This window comes from Siphateles boraxobius, unplaced genomic scaffold (genome assembly GCF_051911475.1).
Source record: "Siphateles boraxobius isolate OS27281-9 unplaced genomic scaffold, OSU_SipBor_1 37, whole genome shotgun sequence".
Classification (NCBI taxonomy): domain Eukaryota; kingdom Metazoa; phylum Chordata; class Actinopteri; order Cypriniformes; family Leuciscidae; genus Siphateles; species Siphateles boraxobius.
This window is the reverse complement of record NW_027508997.1, coordinates 4,915,085-4,934,045: the sequence shown is the minus strand read 5'-3', so window position 1 is coordinate 4,934,045 and position 18,961 is coordinate 4,915,085. Positions and strand designations below refer to the sequence as shown.

General features: G+C 41.1%; 2 protein-coding genes across 2 annotated transcripts; both read left to right on the top strand.

Moving 5' to 3' along the window:
* The first annotated feature begins 1,700 nt into the window (after window positions 1-1,700).
* Window positions 1,701-15,680, top strand: bbof1b (basal body orientation factor 1b). Its single transcript, XM_077197197.1, has 12 exons — window positions 1,701-1,845; window positions 2,011-2,263; window positions 3,049-3,114; window positions 9,348-9,491; window positions 9,664-9,744; window positions 9,826-9,896; window positions 10,019-10,163; window positions 11,231-11,571; window positions 13,174-13,314; window positions 13,441-13,542; window positions 13,895-13,942; window positions 15,092-15,680. Exons 1-12 carry the CDS (start codon window positions 1,805-1,807, stop codon window positions 15,186-15,188), a joined length of 1,530 nt encoding a protein of 509 aa, XP_077053312.1. The 5' UTR covers window positions 1,701-1,804; the 3' UTR covers window positions 15,189-15,680.
* Window positions 15,681-15,812: 132 nt separating this feature from the next.
* On the top strand, window positions 15,813-18,538 carry LOC143703062 (protein YIPF7). Its single transcript, XM_077197198.1, has 6 exons — window positions 15,813-16,359; window positions 16,432-16,551; window positions 16,686-16,819; window positions 16,927-17,072; window positions 17,263-17,444; window positions 17,952-18,538. The coding sequence occupies exons 2-6, from the start codon at window positions 16,433-16,435 to the stop codon at window positions 18,112-18,114; spliced, it is 744 nt and encodes a 247-aa protein (XP_077053313.1). The 5' UTR covers window positions 15,813-16,359; window position 16,432; the 3' UTR covers window positions 18,115-18,538.
* Window positions 18,539-18,961: the final 423 nt, after the last annotated feature.

Here is an 18,961-nt window from a genome sequence, read left to right as displayed (position 1 = left end):
AGAAATCATAAACAGTGTCTCCAAACGACCTATTTTCAGAATGTGGCTTTTGTGACGTCACTAAAGCCACAGGCCCCGCCCACGAGTGTTGACAGACACTGCCGTTCTAACAGAACTGCCCTGATCGAGTTCACAGTGAGTTGAGAGTTGTACACAACCGCCATTGCTGCACTGACGAGAATGTCTCCCAAGCGTTGTCGGTGTTGTGTAGCTGGATGTATTAATCCACATAGCTCTGTTTATTTACTGGAGCGATAGGCCTAACATATTGATCATGGCAGTAATGAAAGTGAGAGCGCGCACTTTATTACAGTTCATAGGAGTTGTTTTACGGATATACAGTTTACTAGTTTATTAAGCACCCCCTGAAAAGGTGTGTATAATATTTGTTTACTTTAGTTGTAACTAGTGTTTTTTGTACTTCGCTGTGTATGTTGATAATAATGAAAGGGAGAGGGAGCGAGTTTATGGATAATACTTTAATGCGGACTTCTTTTAACATTACAGTGTTTATTCAGCTCTTACAGTGATTTTCTAGAGTGAAATTGACGCTTCATCTTTTGTGTGATGTACAATAAAATTCATTGACCTCATCAGTATATTTTTACAACATTCGGACGCGGTCCGCTACAACATGCTTGTACTAATAGTGGATAAAAGAAAGATGGAAAAACAAGTTATAACCGTAATTAAACTAGACTATACCCGTTCAGTCTCCATACAGCATTTATTATCTGGCTCTGTGGGCATCGAACCCATACTATGCAGGAGCAGAAACACCCACCCACGGCATGCTGCAAGGGAAAGAAGCAAGACACACCCGCAACCCTCTCTTTTCCCCCTTTTTGTCTTAACTTTAATCACCCCCTTTTTATCCCCTTTGTCTCTCTCTCTCTCTTTCTCTCTCTCTCTCTCTCTCTCTCTCTCTCTCTCTCTCTCTCTCTCTCCCTCCTTATTTCTCTTTCCACCTCCTTCGCTGTGAAGTAGTATCACTTCGTAGTAGCCTACACTCTCATACACACACGCACACACATTATGGACACTCATATGCACACTTTTTTAAAAATAAATAAATAAGTTAAACCACTGTTTGATCCATAATTTATACAATAGTTTAATAAATTAAATTATTTAAAAAATATATAAACTTGATACTTCAGTCTTCTTCAAAATGAAAAAATGGTGTTCTCAGGACGGGGAAAGATACGTCCGTCTTCTGCTAATAAACCTTGTAAAAAATAAATAAAGTTGCCTAAGATTGACCAATACACATCTTGAATAGTCTAGTTAAATATGTGTAGTATTAGATTCAGTGTTGAAAAAAGATTTAAAAAAAAGTTTAATTTTGAAGAGTTAAGCAAATGTCACCCGTTCGGTAAAAGAGAATGAGGCCACAATATGGTAATGTTCACTACAAAAAGATAATGATAATAGCTTTTTAAAAAGTAGTTAATTACAATATGAATTACATGTACAGTACTGTAGGTATCTGTAATATTATATGGAGGGGTGCATTGTTATGGATGTCAATGCTGAGCTTTTTTCATATTTCAGTTGTTCACAAATGTTTGATACAACATTCAAACGTTTTGTTTTTCATTTTTGATAATTATTTTCAAAGGTTATTAAAGGTTTTATCAGGAAAAGAAAAACTTTTTTATGTTTGGTGGACAGAATAATGTGACGTGTTATAGTCTCCATGGCAACATGTAGTAAACAAACTAATCCTGCTCGAGCATATCACATTGAAGTGAACACTGACTAACGTTACAGCCAGAGTGCTACAGCTGATTAAAACAGAGAGATGCCGATTAAAAAAGGAAAGAAGGGAAAGAAAGGAAAAGGGTGAGTAAAAACATTCCACTGTCCGTAGATTAAGTAACTACCCTTGCGTTTGTTTGAAAAACTGCGAATCCAACTGGTAGAATTTAAAAAGTAACGTTATGACTTTTACGTTATAATGATGATGATAATAATGATTCGTCCGTCTCTTAATTTTTTTTTACATAGAAAAGGAAAAAAAGATGGCAAGCAAGAGTCAAAACGGGATACGGAGTCTGATATAGAGAAGGCGAAAGCAAACGCGGCTCTGTGGGAGGCCAGGTGTGATATGACAGAGAGTTCCCGCGTGGAATATTCTGAAGCAGCGCGACGACTGAACAAGGCCAACCAGCAGCTCACTGATCTACAGCACAACACAGAGAAGAACACCATCGAGATCATCGCTGTTCTGAGGAAGAAACACCTGCAAAATGATGAGAGGGTATTTTGAAGGATTTACTCATCATTTACTCACCCTCAAGTCGTTCCAAACGCATAACCCATAATTTACATCTTCAGAACACAAATTTATTAAGATATTTTTTAATGAAATGTGTGAGATTTATGTTCCTCCATTGAAAGTCTAAAGCTTTGATGCTTCAGAAAGTTAATTAGAGATAGTGAAAGACAAGTAATCCGTAAACTCGAGTGTTTTAATCCAAGTCCCACGCAATGTCGATGGTGGTTACAGCCATAACATTAATTAATCGTGTCTCTTCAGAAGACTTGGATTAAACGACTTGATTCATATTGATTACTTCTAAGATCTCTTTATGAACTTTTTGGATCTTCAAAGTTTAGGTTGCATGGTCTATTAATAGTGGCGTGGCACAGAAATCTTTTCAACTAGATTTTTTTCCATCTGGAATTGAATGGATGGTTGTGGTTTGGTATTGCTGTTATGTAATGTGAGTGGCAGGTTGTTCTCCTCATACCAGCAAACATATCATCAGAGAAGAGAAGTCATTGTTAGAGGGAGGGGGACTTATTTTGATTAAAGATTACGAAGGCATGTGAATTAAAAAAATAATAATGATGTGCACGGATAAATAATTTGTAATAGATACTGCAATATTCCATAAAAATAAGAATTTAAAATTTTGATTTCATGATGATTACAAATATCTGTGTTTTGAAGATTAATAAAAATCGTTTGGCTTTGAGTGCGAGTAAATGACAGATTTTCATTTTTGAGGGAACTAACCCTTTAAAACGTTGTCGTCTCAGATCACTGCACTGGAACAACAAATACAGCTTGAGAAAGCGAGGGCCTCTCAGGAAAAAGAGAATATGGTAAGATTTCTTTCCTCATATGGGAAAACGACTCGGTTACTAACGACCTTTTCAAGAGGTCTCTCCTATTGCGTAAGTAGCTTACGCTATGGGAACACCATGCAAAACGCCGTGCGTGCTGAACTTCGCCTTATGATAGCCAGAGGCAGGTGCCTGAGCTAAAAAAGCAAAGTTATCATCCAACTAGCCGGCAGAGGCGAGCTTTATATGTGGGAAAGAATACAGAGCGGCTAGAAGGCGCTCAGTGTGACACAAGCACATACATAATCTAGATACGAACTCGTAGTTCAACTAGCATCATGCTGATAGTACATTGGAATGCAGTGTCGGGACCTGTAGGTTGTAGAACCTGATAAATGTGGACGGTGAGGCCCAGCCTGCCGCCGCACAAATATCCTCGATCGGTATCCCGCTCGACCATGCCCAGGAAGAAGCCACACTCCTGGTGGAGTGTGCTTTGACTCCCCAGGGGCATTGAAGTCCCTTAGCTTCATAAGCCAGCGCTATAGCTTCAACTATCCAGTGAGAGATTCTCTGCTTTGAAACGGCGGAACCTTTCGTACGGCCGCCAAAGCATACAAACAGATGTTCTGTCTGTCTGAATAGGGCAGAACGCTCCAAATACACTCTGAGAGCCCTAACGGGGCAGAGTAGATTAGCGTCGTGTTCGTCTGCTGGGGACGATAGCGCAGTTAGGGAGATAACCTGTGCTCTGAAGGGAGTGGTGAGCACTTTAGGAATATACCCATGTTTCGGTCTAAGGACGACCCTGCAGTCGTTAGGTCCGAATTCTAGGCAGGCAGCGCTTGTCGAAAGCGCGTGCAGGTCACCCACTCTCTTGACCGAGGCGAGTGCCAGCAAGAGCGCAGTCTTGAGCGAGAGCTGTTTAAGGTGCACGGTTCGGTGTGGTTCGAACGGAGGCCCTTTAAGAGCGTCTAGGACAGTAGCTAGGTCCCAGATCGGCACTGAGGGGGGGCGTGAAGGGTTCATCCTCCTAGCGCCCCTTAGGAAACGAATAATTAGGTCGTTTCTTCCCAATGGACGTTCCATTACAGGGTCGTGTGATGCTGTGATGGCCGCCACATATACTTTGAGCGTGGAGGGGGCGCGGCCCGCCTCCAGAAGCCCTTGTAGAAAAGCGAGTACGTTCGTAATCTCGCATGTTTCAGGGTTCAGGCCCTTGGCATTACACCAGACACTGAACACTTTCCATTTCTGGGCATATAAGCGTCTCGTGGAGGGCGCCCGCGCCTCAGCGATGGTTTTTAGTGCTCCGCTCGTGAGGTTCCTGGGAACCCGTTGAGGGGCCATGCATGAAGGGCCCACAGATCGGGGCGGGGATGAAATATCATCCCGTTGGCCTGACTGAGGAGGTCTGGCCTCAGTGGAATCGTCCGTGGTGCAGACTGCATTTGCATCAGATCTGGAAACCATGTTTGGTTCTTCCAGAGTGGGGCTATCAGCAGCACTGCGTTTTTCTCCTCTCTGACCCGACTGATGACCTGCGGTAGCATCGCGATCGGGGGAAAGGCATATAAGGGACGGCTCGGCCAGCTCTGGGCGAGCGCATCCATGCTTTTCGTGAAGAAAAGAGGTCAGTGCGCGTTCTCCTTGGAGGCGAAGAGGTCGATCTCCGCTTTGCCAAAGGTTTTCCATAACCAGTGAATCGTCAGCGGGTTGAGAGCCCATTCTCCTGGGAGAATTTTGTCTCTGGATAGCATGTCCGCCCCCTGGTTCAGGGCACCTGGCACATGCGCTGCTCTCAGCGAGCGCAAGTTGTGCTGGGACCATAAAATGAGTCTCCTGGCCATTGAATGCATGGAGCTCGACCTGAGTCCACCCTGGCGATTTATGTACGATACTACCGTCATGTTGTCCGTTCGGACCAAGACGTGTTCGTTTCTCAGCTGTGGGAGCAGGGCTCTGAGAGCCAAAGCGACCGCTTTCATTTCCAGACAGTTTATGTGTAGGCGCTTCTCCGGGTTTGACCAAAAGCCGGAGACAGGCCTGCCCTCGTAAAGGGCCCCCCAACCTATTTTGGAGGCATCTGTCGTTATCATCTTTCTCCTTGTGTTCACACCCAGACTCACGCCTGACTGGTACCAGTCGGCGGCTTTCCAGTGCGTCAGGGCTTTAATACAGCCGTGGTTCGCTCTGATTAAAAGGTGGCCCGAACGCCACGCGTGAGTAGGGACGCGGCTCTTGAGCCAGCGTTGGAGAGGGCGCATATGCAACAATCCTAGCTGGAGTACGGCCGATGCTGAGGCCATGAGACCGAGCATCCTCTGAAACCGCTTGACGGGGGCGAGCGCGCCCTCTCTGAATGATGTTGCAAGGCGCCGGATGGTGAGCGCGCGCTCTGATGAGAGACGCGCTGTCATTTGCATCGAGTCTAGAACTATTCCCAGGAAAGAAATCCTCTGGCTGGGAGATAGTATGCTTTTTGCAAAATTGATTCTTAGACCCAGGCATTCTAAATGGCTGATAATCCAAGATCTGTGTGTTATTAACTGACTCTCTGATTGTGCTAGAATCAGCCAATCGTCGAGATAATTCAGTATTCGCACTCCCCTTCGCCTTAGGGGGGAAAGTGCTGCATCCATACATTTCGTGAATGTACGGGGAGCCAGGGACAGGCCGAACGGAAGTAATGTGTACTGGTACGACTGTCCCTCGAAAGCGAATCTCAGAAACGGCCTGTGATGAGGCGCTATTGGAATGTGAAAGTAAGCATCTTTCAGATCCACTGAGAGAAACCAATCTCCTGGGCGTACTTGCGCGAGGATATGCTTGGTTGTTAACATTCTGAACGAGCGAATCATTAGTGCTTTGTTCAGGTGTCTGAGATCTAGGATGGGGCGGAGACCGCCATCCTTTTTCGGGACGAGAAAATAGCGGCTGTAAAAACCTGCCTCGCTCAGAGAGGGGGGAACAGTTTCCACAGCGCCCTTTTCTATTAGTTTGCGCACCTCGGTGCGTAGAACATGTGAGCACTCTTTTCTCACTTTCGTCTCGACCACAGTCGTAAAACGTGGTGGTCTGCGAGCGAACTGGAGCGAGTATCCGTGCTTTACTATATTCAATACCCATTTCGGCATATCTGGAATATTTTCCCATGCCGCTGCGTGTACAGATATGGGCTGAATACAGGCTAGGGGCGGGCCGCTGTGACGCAGGGACCCGGCTAGCGAATCGCCTGAGCTCATAGCTCTCAGAGGCGCGGGCGCGCGCTGAGCAGCTGAGTGAATGGGCGCGTGTGTGATTACAGCAGCGCGCGCTGTGTCTGTAAAACTCGCAGCCTGGGCTGGGGTTGTGTTTGACACTGTAAGGACCGTGTTTATAAGTGGGGGTGCATAAACAGTGGTAGGCACACACGTCACTTTTATAATGTTTCCCGCTTTTACTGGGGATGAATTTATAACTGTGTGAACAGTGCTTGTGTGTAGTGGTGCGTACATGACCGTAGGCACGTGATCTACATTCATGGGGTGCGCAGCTTGAGCTGGGAATGAATTTGGCACTGTTTTGACAGTATCTGGGAATGCACACTTTGTGGGCATGTGAACCCTTAGTGACACAGGCAGAAAAAGACTCTTTTTGTGTTTTCTGTGCGTCGCCGTAAAAACGGCGTTTGTTTGCAGGTGAGCGAGCTCTGTGACTGGCCCATTGACTGCTGTATGAACATATCCAGCCGCCTGTAAGGGGACTGGGTAATGCTTGAGCTTTTGCAGAGAGAGTGGTCCGGCTTTTGCGAGACACGCACTCTCTCTTTTCATTCTTGTGGCTAGGACGGCTTTCGAGGCTCGGGGTTCAGCACAATCTTGGGCCGAGGACCCCGTCGCTCAGAAGGCGGCTTGCGGTTGTGAGAGCGCGAGCGGCGTCGAGCGTCAGCCTGAGGCGCGGGCTGAGAGGCGGTGGGGGCTGTTCTAGCCCGCTGCGGCTGCGGCGGCCTCTGTCTGCTCTGCGATGAGCTGGAGCGCTTGGGCAGGAAATGCCGCATAACTTGTGAAGCATTCTGGGCCTCAGTGAAGCGTTCGGCGAAACCCTTAACCGCCGGTCCAAACAGCCCGCTGGTGGAGATAGGCGCGTCGAGAAATGGCGGCTTATCCGCGTCCTTCATCTCAGTCAGAGTCAACCACAGATGGCGCTCGAGAACAGTCAAATTAGCCATGGCACGGCCGATAGACTGGGCGGTGGCCTTCGTGGCTCGCAGGGCTATGTCAGTCGCGCTGCGTAGGTCCTTAAAGGCTTCGGGTTAGGGGCCAGACTCGTCCATAGAGCGGAGAAGCTTGGCTTGGAACACTTGAAGTACCGCCATAGAGTGAAGCGCTGATGCAGCTTGGCCGGCGGCGGCGTAGGCGCGACCGGCGAGAGCTGAAGTAGTGCGGCAGGGCTTCGAGGGGTGGGAAGCTTTGGCTTTCCATCCGGTGGTGGAGGGCGGGCAGAGATGATTGGCCACGGCCTCCTCGAGGGGTGGTGTTCCCTCGTAGCCTCTTTCCTTCGCGCCGTCCACAGAGGAGAGCGAGGAAGAAAAAGAAGGCTTTAGGCGCGCAGAGTGGGGGGCTTTCCACGACTTGGTGAGTTCGTCGTGAACTTCCGGGAAGAAGGGAGAAGGCCTTTGCCGAGGGGCCTGCTGGCGCCCCTGCAGAAACCACTCATCCAGTCGGCTCCGGGTTGGTTCTTCGGGAGAAGACCAATCGAGCCCGAGGTCTTCCACGGCCTTAGAGAGAACGCGGATAATCTCGCTATCCATGGTGGAGCCCCCGCTCGCGCTAGCTAGCGTCGACGGGGCGGGGTCGAGAGTGGAGCCCGGCCAGTCGTCCGATGCAGCGTCGATTGACAAGCTGTCATCCATTCCCCCGTCGTCCTCGGACGCGCCGAAAGTCACAAGGCCCACCGCTCTGCTAGAGGGGTGTGGGTCCGGCTGGGTGAACTGAACCGGCGGTGGGGAAGGCAAGAGTGGCGGTGAAGCACGCGGAGACTGGCTCGGCGTGACGTCACTGAGCTCAGGTTCAGGAAGCCTCTGTGAGCGGCGCTTTTTCTTAGTGCGCGGCTCGAACAGAGGGATGGCGGCGATGGGCTCGCTCACGGCGAAAGCGGCGAGGCGAGCCCGCAGTGCGGAGAGACCCAGGTCGTCACATTCGGGGCATCCGCCCTTGGTCAAAGCAGCTTCTGCGTGGTCCCGGCCCAGGCAGCGAGCGCAGATGATGTGACGATCCCCGTCCGGGAGAAGGTCTCTGCACAACGCGCAGGAAGGCATTTGAAACAACGCCTTGGAAAATTTGCTCTTTTACAAGTGTCGCAGAGCGAACAGATGTAAATACTTGCGTGAGCAGTACGCCGGATGGCTCAGTAGGATCGCGTTAGAAGGCGGCTGAAGGTGCCGACGTCCTCGTAGCAAATCCCGCTGGTATGCTTTTCGACGGCGAAGCTTCAATAATCCGGAGGATCCAGCGAAGAAGGTGTTCGCTGAAGGAGATTAAATCTGAAGAACTCTCATGACGGGGCGCCCAATATATAGCTCTTGGCCACGCCCATCTTTGCGGGCTCTGACGCGCGCGGGCGCGAAGCGCGCTCATTGGTCGCGCATTCAGAGTCGCCCCGTCATTGGTTCGAGCAAGTTGCCGCAGCACAGCCAATGACCGAGCTGCCTTCGTTCATTGCTGTCAGCTGTGCAGCTGCAATGCGTTTTACATAAAGACTTCAATATTCTCGAGAAAAGGAGTTTTCCCATAGCGTAAGCTACTTACGCAATAGGAGAGACCTCTCGAAAGGGAACAGGTATACATTTAGTTATTGTCCTCATCATTGTGGTTTGAGTTTTATCTTGTCCCTTTAATCTGCGAGCAGTACAAAGATTGCAATATCACAGAAAATGCATCATTCAATAAAAATGAATAAAATCATGAATTTATTTTTGAAACAGTAAGAAGTCATCCAGTTTAATTACAAAATGATCTTTAGGCTTTAATTTTTAGGCTTTAATTTTAGTTTATATTTGACTAATTTTGTGCGTTTGTCATTTTTTTGTTTTTTGTTTGTTTGTTAATATTTTTATTTATATATATAGCTCGATTTTATTTCAGTTAGTAGTTTTACTAATACAGTAGTTTTTGCAAAGACAACATTCTTAATTTTCGTTTGTTTTTTACTTTTAAGTTTTTAATGTAATATTTTTTTTACGTTTAAGATAACTATACTGATTGACATAACTATACTGATTGACATTACAGGTCACTGAATACATGCTGAAGATCAATGAGCTGGAGGAGAAATTTAAGAAGAAATCTAGCGAGTTCAGCATGATTCAGGAGGAGCTTAATATCATCAATGATTTCTGTAGGAAGGAGCCCCAAATGGAGCAAGAACTCAAAAATGTATAATGCAATCTATTGATTTCATGTACGAATTATACAGAAGACGTATTACATCTGTTTTAACCTTTGTGCTTTGTTGAAAATCCTTTAAATTATTTATCCTTTACCTTATTAATTATCAAAATGACCGGATACACAGCGTAAGGGATAACGGCACCATTGTTTTGTACAGATGAAAGAAACTATGGACAACGCTGATCTAGAACACAAGAAAAAGCTTGCAAGAATGGAGCAAAAGTTCTTCAATAATAAGGTATTTATACTGGGGAAAACATCATTTCAACAAAATCTTTTCTCATTCACTCTCTCAGCCTTTTTCCTACTTTCTCTTTAGGTTCACCTAGAGAAGGAAGCTGAGCAAAAGATTGCTGTGCTGGCAGAAAAAGCTCACAATGAAGCCATTATGTAAGCATCTTCTCCATCTCTCAACACCTCTAAACATTTCTACCTGATGCCACTGGAACTGTCTGTGAGATACATTTTACATGTGACAAATGAGATGACATCCTCCTTCTTGGCCTCATCAGACAGCTGGATGACGCATCTCGCTCGATGTTCAAGGAGAATGTGCGTCTAAATAAGGCTTTGGGTTTCCACATCAAAGAGGTGGAGGATTTACGGAAGAGAAATGCAGCGCTGGCAGAAGAAAACGACATCCTTAGTCTGCATAAGGTGACAATACAATACACCATACTTACTATTTTTGCACTGTAGTTCACCTACGCGACTGTTCAATAAGAATTATTTTTTTTTGCTCAAGAAATTAATACTTTTATTTAGCAAGGGCGCATTAAAGTGCTCAAAATTGGCAGTAAAGACTTTTACATTATTATAAAAATTGTTCTATTTCAAATGGATGCTGTTCTTTTGAACTTTCTATTCATCCAAGAATCCTGAAAAAATGTATCACGGTTTCCACTTTTCACAAAAAATACTAAGCAATACTCAACATTGGAAATGTTACTAGGAAATGTTTCTTGAACAAATCAGCATATTAGAAAGATTTCCAAGTGAAGACTGGAGTAATGACTGCTGTAAATTCAGCTTTGCCATACTAGGGATAAATTACATTTTCAAATATAATAAAATTGGAAATATTTCACATTATTACTGTTTTACTGTATTTATGATTAAATAAGTGTAGCCTTGGTGGTGAGCATAAGAGAAAAACAGCAAGAAATTGAGTGACATTTTTATTTTGCGTAAAAGATAATGAAAGCCTATTTTTAAGACAATATTTTGCACTGTGACATCATTTAATTTCAATTAAGTACATGTAACCTCCCTAATTTGTCAGTATTCTACTGTTAAAAAAGATATAAATTGTAAAGTACATTTTTATAATTTTAAGTATACATCATGGTTCTGAATTTCATTTGATTGAAATAAAAGATCCAGACAGGATGACAATCATGAGAATGGATTTTTAAAAATAAAATAAAAATCTTAAAATTTAACTAATGAGAATTTGAGAGATATGCTTAATGTGCGTATGAATGAAAAAAATCTTAATAGTTTTAAATACAGGTGTAATAGAAAGTCATGGTCAAAAGGTGGGAGGTTAACAAAAAGAGGATAACTAAAAATAATAGTCCATTATGTCATTTATTTTATTAAACTATATTGTATTAATTATAATTAAGTAATTACTAGACCCTTGGAAAAAACAGTCCACTATAAATTTTTCCTATGAAGCAGCAGACATTGATAATAAACCCACAATTTCATTCACCCTGCAGGAGATGAGTCAGGACACCTCGAATGACACCATATCTAAGCTTACAGCCCAGCGGGCCACAATTTCTGAGCTGAGGGAGAAGGTGTTGACACTGGAGCAGACCCTGGTCAGCATGGTGGCTGAGTTTGAGTGGAAGAAGGCTGACATCAAGCAGCGTGCTGCGGTCAGAACTCAGGCCAGCGGTGTAGAGCTGGACAAACTGCAGAAGCTCCTGAGCGCACGGGACAGGGAGTTGAGCCGATTGAAGAGAGTAGCCCGCAGCGTCGTGGAGCAGTGCTCAGACACGGAGATCCTCTTCTATGAGGCACTAAATCATGTGAAGCAGGAGATGTTAACGCACAGGTGCACAAAATTTTTCATCATTCACTCACTTTGCTAAAAACAAACCAACACGCCTTGATAGTGCACTAGTTTTCAATCAATTAGATGCTATGGTCCACCAAATATGATCATAATCATGTGAGAGAACCACCACATCCTAAAATTTAAAAGGCATCTGTCTTTTATAAACACACAATTTATACAATGAAAAATGTATAATATAAAATCTATCTAATTTAATATATTTAATAGATTAAACTACTATACTAACTAATATTTTTTTAAATTACAATTGTTTATTCATTTATTTATTTTAATCAAAATGATTTTTTTATTTTAATCTTAGGTTTTTTTCTTTTTTTTCTCTAGACTTTTCCATAGACCCCCTGTTACTCTTATTTTTATTTAATTTAATATATTTAATAGATTAATAACTAACATTTTTGTATTTATTTAAATCAAAATTGTTTATTCATTTATTTATTTTAATAATTTTTAATTTTTTTTAATTCTTATTTAATCTTTTTATCTAGACTTTTCCATAGACCCCCTGTCACTCTCTTGCGGCCCCCTGTGTGTCCCTGGACCCCAGTTTGAAAACTGGTCTAGTAGAATGCAGTTTGAATGCATTGAATACAGGGCCATTTTCCCCCATGAGTTTTGTCTTATATTTATCACATGATATAGTTAAATAATATCACACGAGCTAGAGTGCTGTTTTACAGAGAGGTGGCATGATTGCAAATGTCATATTGATTTTATAAAACAGTTCAATAAACAGTAAGTTAGCATTTTGAGTTACTTTATGTCAACAAAAATTTCCATATGAAACCACAGCAAAACTGTTTTATGTTTCTGAACAACACATACCAGCGCCTCAATACTGAATCAATCTGTTTTTTGAACGAATTTGTTTAATGAGCGATTCAGTGACTGAATGAATCAGACGTTTGAATGAATGACTCAACTCATTAAGACAGTGACTTGCAGCCACTGGCAGTTTTTGTTTCATATTTAAAGTATCATTTAATTTTTTTTAAATTATGTCATAATTAAACTTTTTTCTTTCTCTTTTTTTTAAATCTAACAGCATTATTCATGCAATTATAAATGCAGTGTAAATACATTCAAGCCACCTCTGAGCTGGATTAAACAGTTTGTATAAATATATCTAAATGCCACTTCAGGTGCAGCTTCTGTGCCACTTTTGTTGTGCAAAGATGGACTGATTTCAATTAATTGATAACATAAATATCAAAAAATGCCATTATAAGGGTTAAAGGCTCCTGAAATCAGTTTAAGGAGACTAATATTACCTTGTAGAGAAAAAGTTAATTCCTGTCACTGCTGGGAACTAAATATGACAAATATAAAAAGCTTCTGAGTCTGTTGTCAATGACAGGCCTAAACCAGCCAAGCTACCAGCTCAGAAACACACTCAGCAAAATATAGTCTAATTAGCATTATCGATAAAATCCCAGAAAATATTGAGATATCATTTTTTGTCAATATCACACACACCCCAATTCTTTCTAGAGTTAAAAGTTCCAAGCTCCATTTTAGTGCAGAAACTTCAAGCCATTTGTAGATACATTATGTTATAAGATACATTGTGTTATCCAGACAGAAAGAAGAGGTGAATCGTAGCAGACGGATGGATAAGTTCTTATCAGGCAAAAGGGAGTACAATCAAGTTCACACCATCCTCAAATCTCCCCATAGTACCAACAGCATTTCCATTGGTATTGATGAGGCTGAAAAGGGGTAAGACTTTTTATCAGTGCTTTTCGACTATTTGTAGAATTCTAATGAAATGATATCTCAACGTTTTATTACCTGGAAGATGCTTATCCATAACAAATCTGTAATAACACTGTGTTATTTAATCAGCAATCTAAAGAAAGCCAATATTAACATATCAGAGATGACCTGGGAGCAAAAAGAGAGAGTTCTCAGACTGCTCTTTGCCAAAATGAATGGCCTGAAATCAAAGTAAGTACTTAGCAGATACTGAACTGTATTTTGGATGATAAACAATTTAGCACAAATGTTAAAATATATGTGACCTTTTAACCTTATTGGGCACATGAAACAACATTAAGATAAATGGTGAATACTAAATTATAATCTCCTAAATCAATTTGGTACAATTAACCTTGAGAAAAAAAAACAGTTGGTGAGACGAAGATAGCGATAATGACCATAGTATAAATAAAATAAAATAAATCCCAAGATTATTGGCACTTCTTAGTTTAAGTAAAAAAGGAAAGAAAAAGAACCTGACTCAAAGGAGTAATAAATGTGTATTTTCTTGTATTCTCATTTTTTTTCTAAATTTCTGAAGGAAACCAATTCATGCTCCAGATTCTGAATGGAATAGCAGCAATCCAGGGTGAGACATGCCAACAGATGTATGGTTTTCTGGCCGATAAAATACATTTTCTATTGTAATTTTAAAGTGACCCTATTATGCTATTTTAAAGGCTCCTCGTTTTGTTTTGGAGGTCTCCTACAACACAGTGCTTAGCATAAGTGAACACACCCATGCCAAAGTTGACTAAAAAGAGGAATAAAAAAATCAGTTTTGGAAATTGATCTTAATGCCTTAATTTAAAAAAATGAGGAAAAATCCAACCTTTAAGGACACAAATTTTCTTTGTGAGTGAATAATGTATCGTAAATAAATAAATGTTCTTCCTTTAAAATACAGGGTGCATAAGTCAGGACACCCATTCCCATAGAGGCAGCAGATTTTTTATTTTTAAAGGCCAGTTATTTCATGGATCCAGGATACTATGCATCCTGATAAAGTTCCCTTGGCCTTTGGAATTAAAATAGCCCCACATCATCACATTCCCTTCACCATACCTAGAGATTGGCATGGGGTACTTTCCATAAGATCATCTCTCAATGCAAATCAAACCAGCTATTAGGCTAACTGAAATAAAACCATGCCAATCTCTAGGCTGTACTAAAGCATAAAACTACCATAATGTTTGCAGAGATTTAGGAAATATTCTAAATTCAAATACTTGTTTCTCCGAAAATCATTGCAACAACCTGTTATTCTACTTTTAAATGTGCATTCCATGTCAAAATGTCTGTTTTTGTTTTGGTCTGTGTGATCCCGCCCACTGCCAGTTTACCCAATAGTATTTCGACACCCTAGGTTCCCAGTTGGCAGAGAACACCAGGTATTGCATCTATGGAAGTTAGCAAACAAATTGGGTCAGAGATCACAGATTGCACCAGACCCTAAAAATCATCTGCAATAAAACATTGCTAACATATACATTAGCTGATCAACTTACAGTGTACGGCTTGTCGCTTTCCTGATGCGTGTCCTCAATCTGGCAACCCGCATGAGCCTTGATTCCAAGGAGGAGGAGGCAGGGAAACAACTCTCTCCATTATTTAGAATTTGAATTGCAGTGCCCATTTCAACCACTAGCTGTAAATATTACATACTGCACCTTTAAGTGCATAATTTGGGACACAACTATAGACTCATATTGCAGTGATCTGTCTGTCTTTTCCACAGGAATGAAGAGGAGGAATCCCATGCAACATTTTTAACCCAAGCAGCAGTTTCCAGTATGAGCTCTAGTGATAATTCCAGTGCTCTGCCAGACCTGTAGATCACCTGACCTCATCACAGATAAGAGAGAAAAATAATGTCAAACTATAAGTTGGATGTTGCATATGATATACCAAGAAGTGTTCATGAATGTCTATACCACAACCTAAAAGGAGACCGAAGTTGTTGTTTTTTTACATGTAGAAATGCCCGGTACCAATACTGATAATATTGGCATTAAAGATTACACAAATTCCGTAGAATAACTATTCAGGAAAGACTTAAAAAGTATTGGTGCGACACAATTTTAAATTGCTATTTTTTATTGCAAACAACCAATTCAAACTGTAGTTAATATAACACACAGAAAAGAAGTTTGTGTTTCATAAACAATAAATAACAATTAAAAGTAACTAAAATAGTTTTTTTGATGAATTATGGTAAAATTGTTATCATGCAAGCTAAATTTCCTAAGTAATGATGTATTTTTGAAAATGTAAGAAATACTGTACTACTTCATGTAAGTGACTCATATTAAACTCAGCATTCAACTGAAGTTGCGATATTCTTTTCTTCTCTATTGTGATGTATAAACAAGTGAAACGGCTTCTCGAACAAGATCAAGTTTGGGCAGGAATGGATTTTGTCTATCAGGAATTGATTGGATGGTTGTGGTTTGCTATTGCTGTGATGTCATGTGAGTGACAGGTTGTCCCGCCTCCTCGCGCTAGTAAACACGTCATCAGAAAAGAGATGTCGCTGCAAGAGGGAGGAGTTATTTTGATTAAAGATTATGACGGCACATGAATTAAAAAATAATATTAATGTGCATTTATAAATCATTTAGGCCTATAATAAATACTGCAACATTCCATAAAAAATTTTTTTTGTCCTGCCTCTATATTTCTGTAACCATTTCATAAGAATCATTTTCATGAACAGATACAGAATATAATTTAATGGTAAAGTAATTGTACTGAACAATGAGTGGTCAGCATGTTGTCAGTCAGTTCAGTTGAGTTGACTGGTCGGATCTACAGATCATCAGGATGGCGTTACAACATGACCTCCCAGCACAGTGACAGTGCTTCTCAAGTAAATATAGAAGACTATTAATAGCATCATATACACACATACAGCAAAACAGCTGCTCAGTGACCAAGCAAAGCCTCAGGACAAACAAACCAAGATCTTCAAATCAAAGCCAGACTGACTTTAAAGGACTATTAAAGGTAAGAACATAAATTCAAACTTTTTCATATCACAACTGACCTTGTGTACACATGTTTCTTTATTTTAAACAGAATGGGAGACTTTCAAAACTTTGAACAAGACTTCTATCAGTCTGGATATTATACGGACAGTCAGCAGGAAGAGGTATATGGCTATGATCCAGCCTACGTTAATCCAGAATACCATGATGTGTAAGTGTAACGTCGCTAACGGCATATACAGTATGTGTTTGATATACCATTTATTATATGTGCTGTTTGTTTCTGTGTGCAATTTAATTGTTAGTTGTGCAGTTGTGATTCATTGTTTACCATCTGATTATCAGTGATAATTCCGCACACATCGCAGATGAATATACCACTACAGCATCTTATACTGGACAAGTGTATCAGCCTGTAGCGCCACCCGAGCAAACAGACTGCATAGACTCTTATGAGGAAGAGCCGCCACTCTTAGAAGGTAATAAAAAATAGTTTATAATAAAATATCTTTAAGCTGAAGTGTGTAACAAATGGAAAAGAAAAAAATTTATTTAATTTTATGCATATATGTGAATTTTTTCTCAGAGTTGGGCATTAACTTTGACCATATCTGGCAGAAGACTCTGACCGTGTTAAATCCACTGAAGCCTGCTGATGGCAGTATTATGAATGAGACAGACCTCACTGGGCCTATTCTCTTCTGCGTTGCTTTGGGAGCCACACTATTGATGGTACAAACTACACCTTGAACCTTTTACGAAGCCATAACTAGATGTACACTGTGGTACATTTATATAAAGATATAAAGAGGTACATTTATATAAAAATATAAAGAGGTACATTTATATTGCACAGAGTAAATTAAAACATATGTAATGTCCAGAGCACGGACCTGTGTATTTGTGTGAACTCTCTCCGCAGGCAGGGAAAGCGCACTTTGGATATGTGTATGGCATCAGTGCTCTGGGCTGTGTTGGGATGTACACACTGTTGAACCTGATGAGCATTTACAGCATATCCTGTGGATGTGTGGCGAGTGTACTGGGATACTGTCTCCTGCCAATGGTTTCGCTCTCTGCATTTGCTGTTGTTTATTCACTTCAGTGAGTATCCATAACTCTATAGAAGCATTTTCCATTCCATTTTTCTTTGATTGTTTTATAGCCACACCTAATAAAAAGCAGTTTTAGGCCACTAAACTTGTAAAAGTCTATATACATTTTCCATACATTCAATATACATCTTCCCAACATAGGAAGAATCTTTAACGTCCATGGAACCTTTCCATTGCCCAAAAAGGAATAATTATAGTATTAAGATATCTAGTTCAGTCATGAAACTGCTGATTATTCTTGTACATGCAATCTGCAAGCTATCTCACCAGCTTGATTCTCCAGCCAATGAGATTGCTTGCTCAGCTTTTAAATAGTTTAGCAGTAGCAGATCAAGTGTGTCAAGACCAAATACATTAACTGAAAAGATTTTTGGGGAACCAAAAACAGTTCTATTGCATTCAATATGAAAAACCCCATTTGAAACCTTTATTTTTTTTAGGGTATAATTTCAGGTACATTGCATTTGAATAACAACAGGCTTTTATTTTAATGCAGAGGGATCTTGGGAACGCTGTTGGCCTTGTTTGTGGTTGGCTGGTGCAGTCTATCAGCTTCTAAGATCTTCAGTTCCACTCTTAACATGAGTGGTCAGCAGCTGCTGGTGGCATATCCATGTGCTCTTCTGTACGGGGTCTTCGCTCTCCTTACTGTCTTCTGATGATAACTCAGTTAAAATGTGAACTATAAGAAATTATTACTCTAAGATCAGAGGAAAATCCAGTGCACATAATGCGCATTGCTGTCAAAGTGGCAACAAATGTACATTTACTGTAAATCAGGATTATCAGATGAATTAAAACAAAACTATTATAGAACTTCATGAACTAGGTTAGCAGAATCATTTTTTGATATTGGAATGCACACATAATCAGATACTATGAACTCAGCTACACTAATTTAATACCAAGCTTGATCCCAGAGAGTAAGAGAAAGTGCATTTATATCACTCTCTGGGATCAAGCTGAATAATGCAATGGCTGAGCTAAACCATTTTCAAGCCTTATACTATTTTATTCATACAAGATCTTGACCAAAATGTATGCATCTCTTGATGGAAATAAATATTGATGTTTTTTCCAGCACTCTGTAAAGTCTCCTCCAGCACATACTTAAGACTTTCAATTAATTTAAGGCCTGTGAAAATGATTCTTCGTGCTCCCTCCCAACCATACTTTCCATACCTGATGAATCTTGACATTGTCATCCTGGAATATGACCATGATGTGTCTTTCTAGATGGTTGTTTAAGAAATGAAAAGGAATACACTCCATCAATTAGGTTTAAAAGACCTCTTGCCAAACATATAACATGCTAGAAACATAATCACTGCAATAATGATCAATTCATAGACTCATAGCATTTACCTACTTAAATCCAAACAGTGACTTTTTTTCTGGGTCAGGCAGTGTATATAATGTTTATTCTTGTTCATTATTGAATATATTTATGTATGTGGAGGAAGCAGCTTTTTTGTCTGACTTAATTTATAAAGTTCAAGTTAAGTT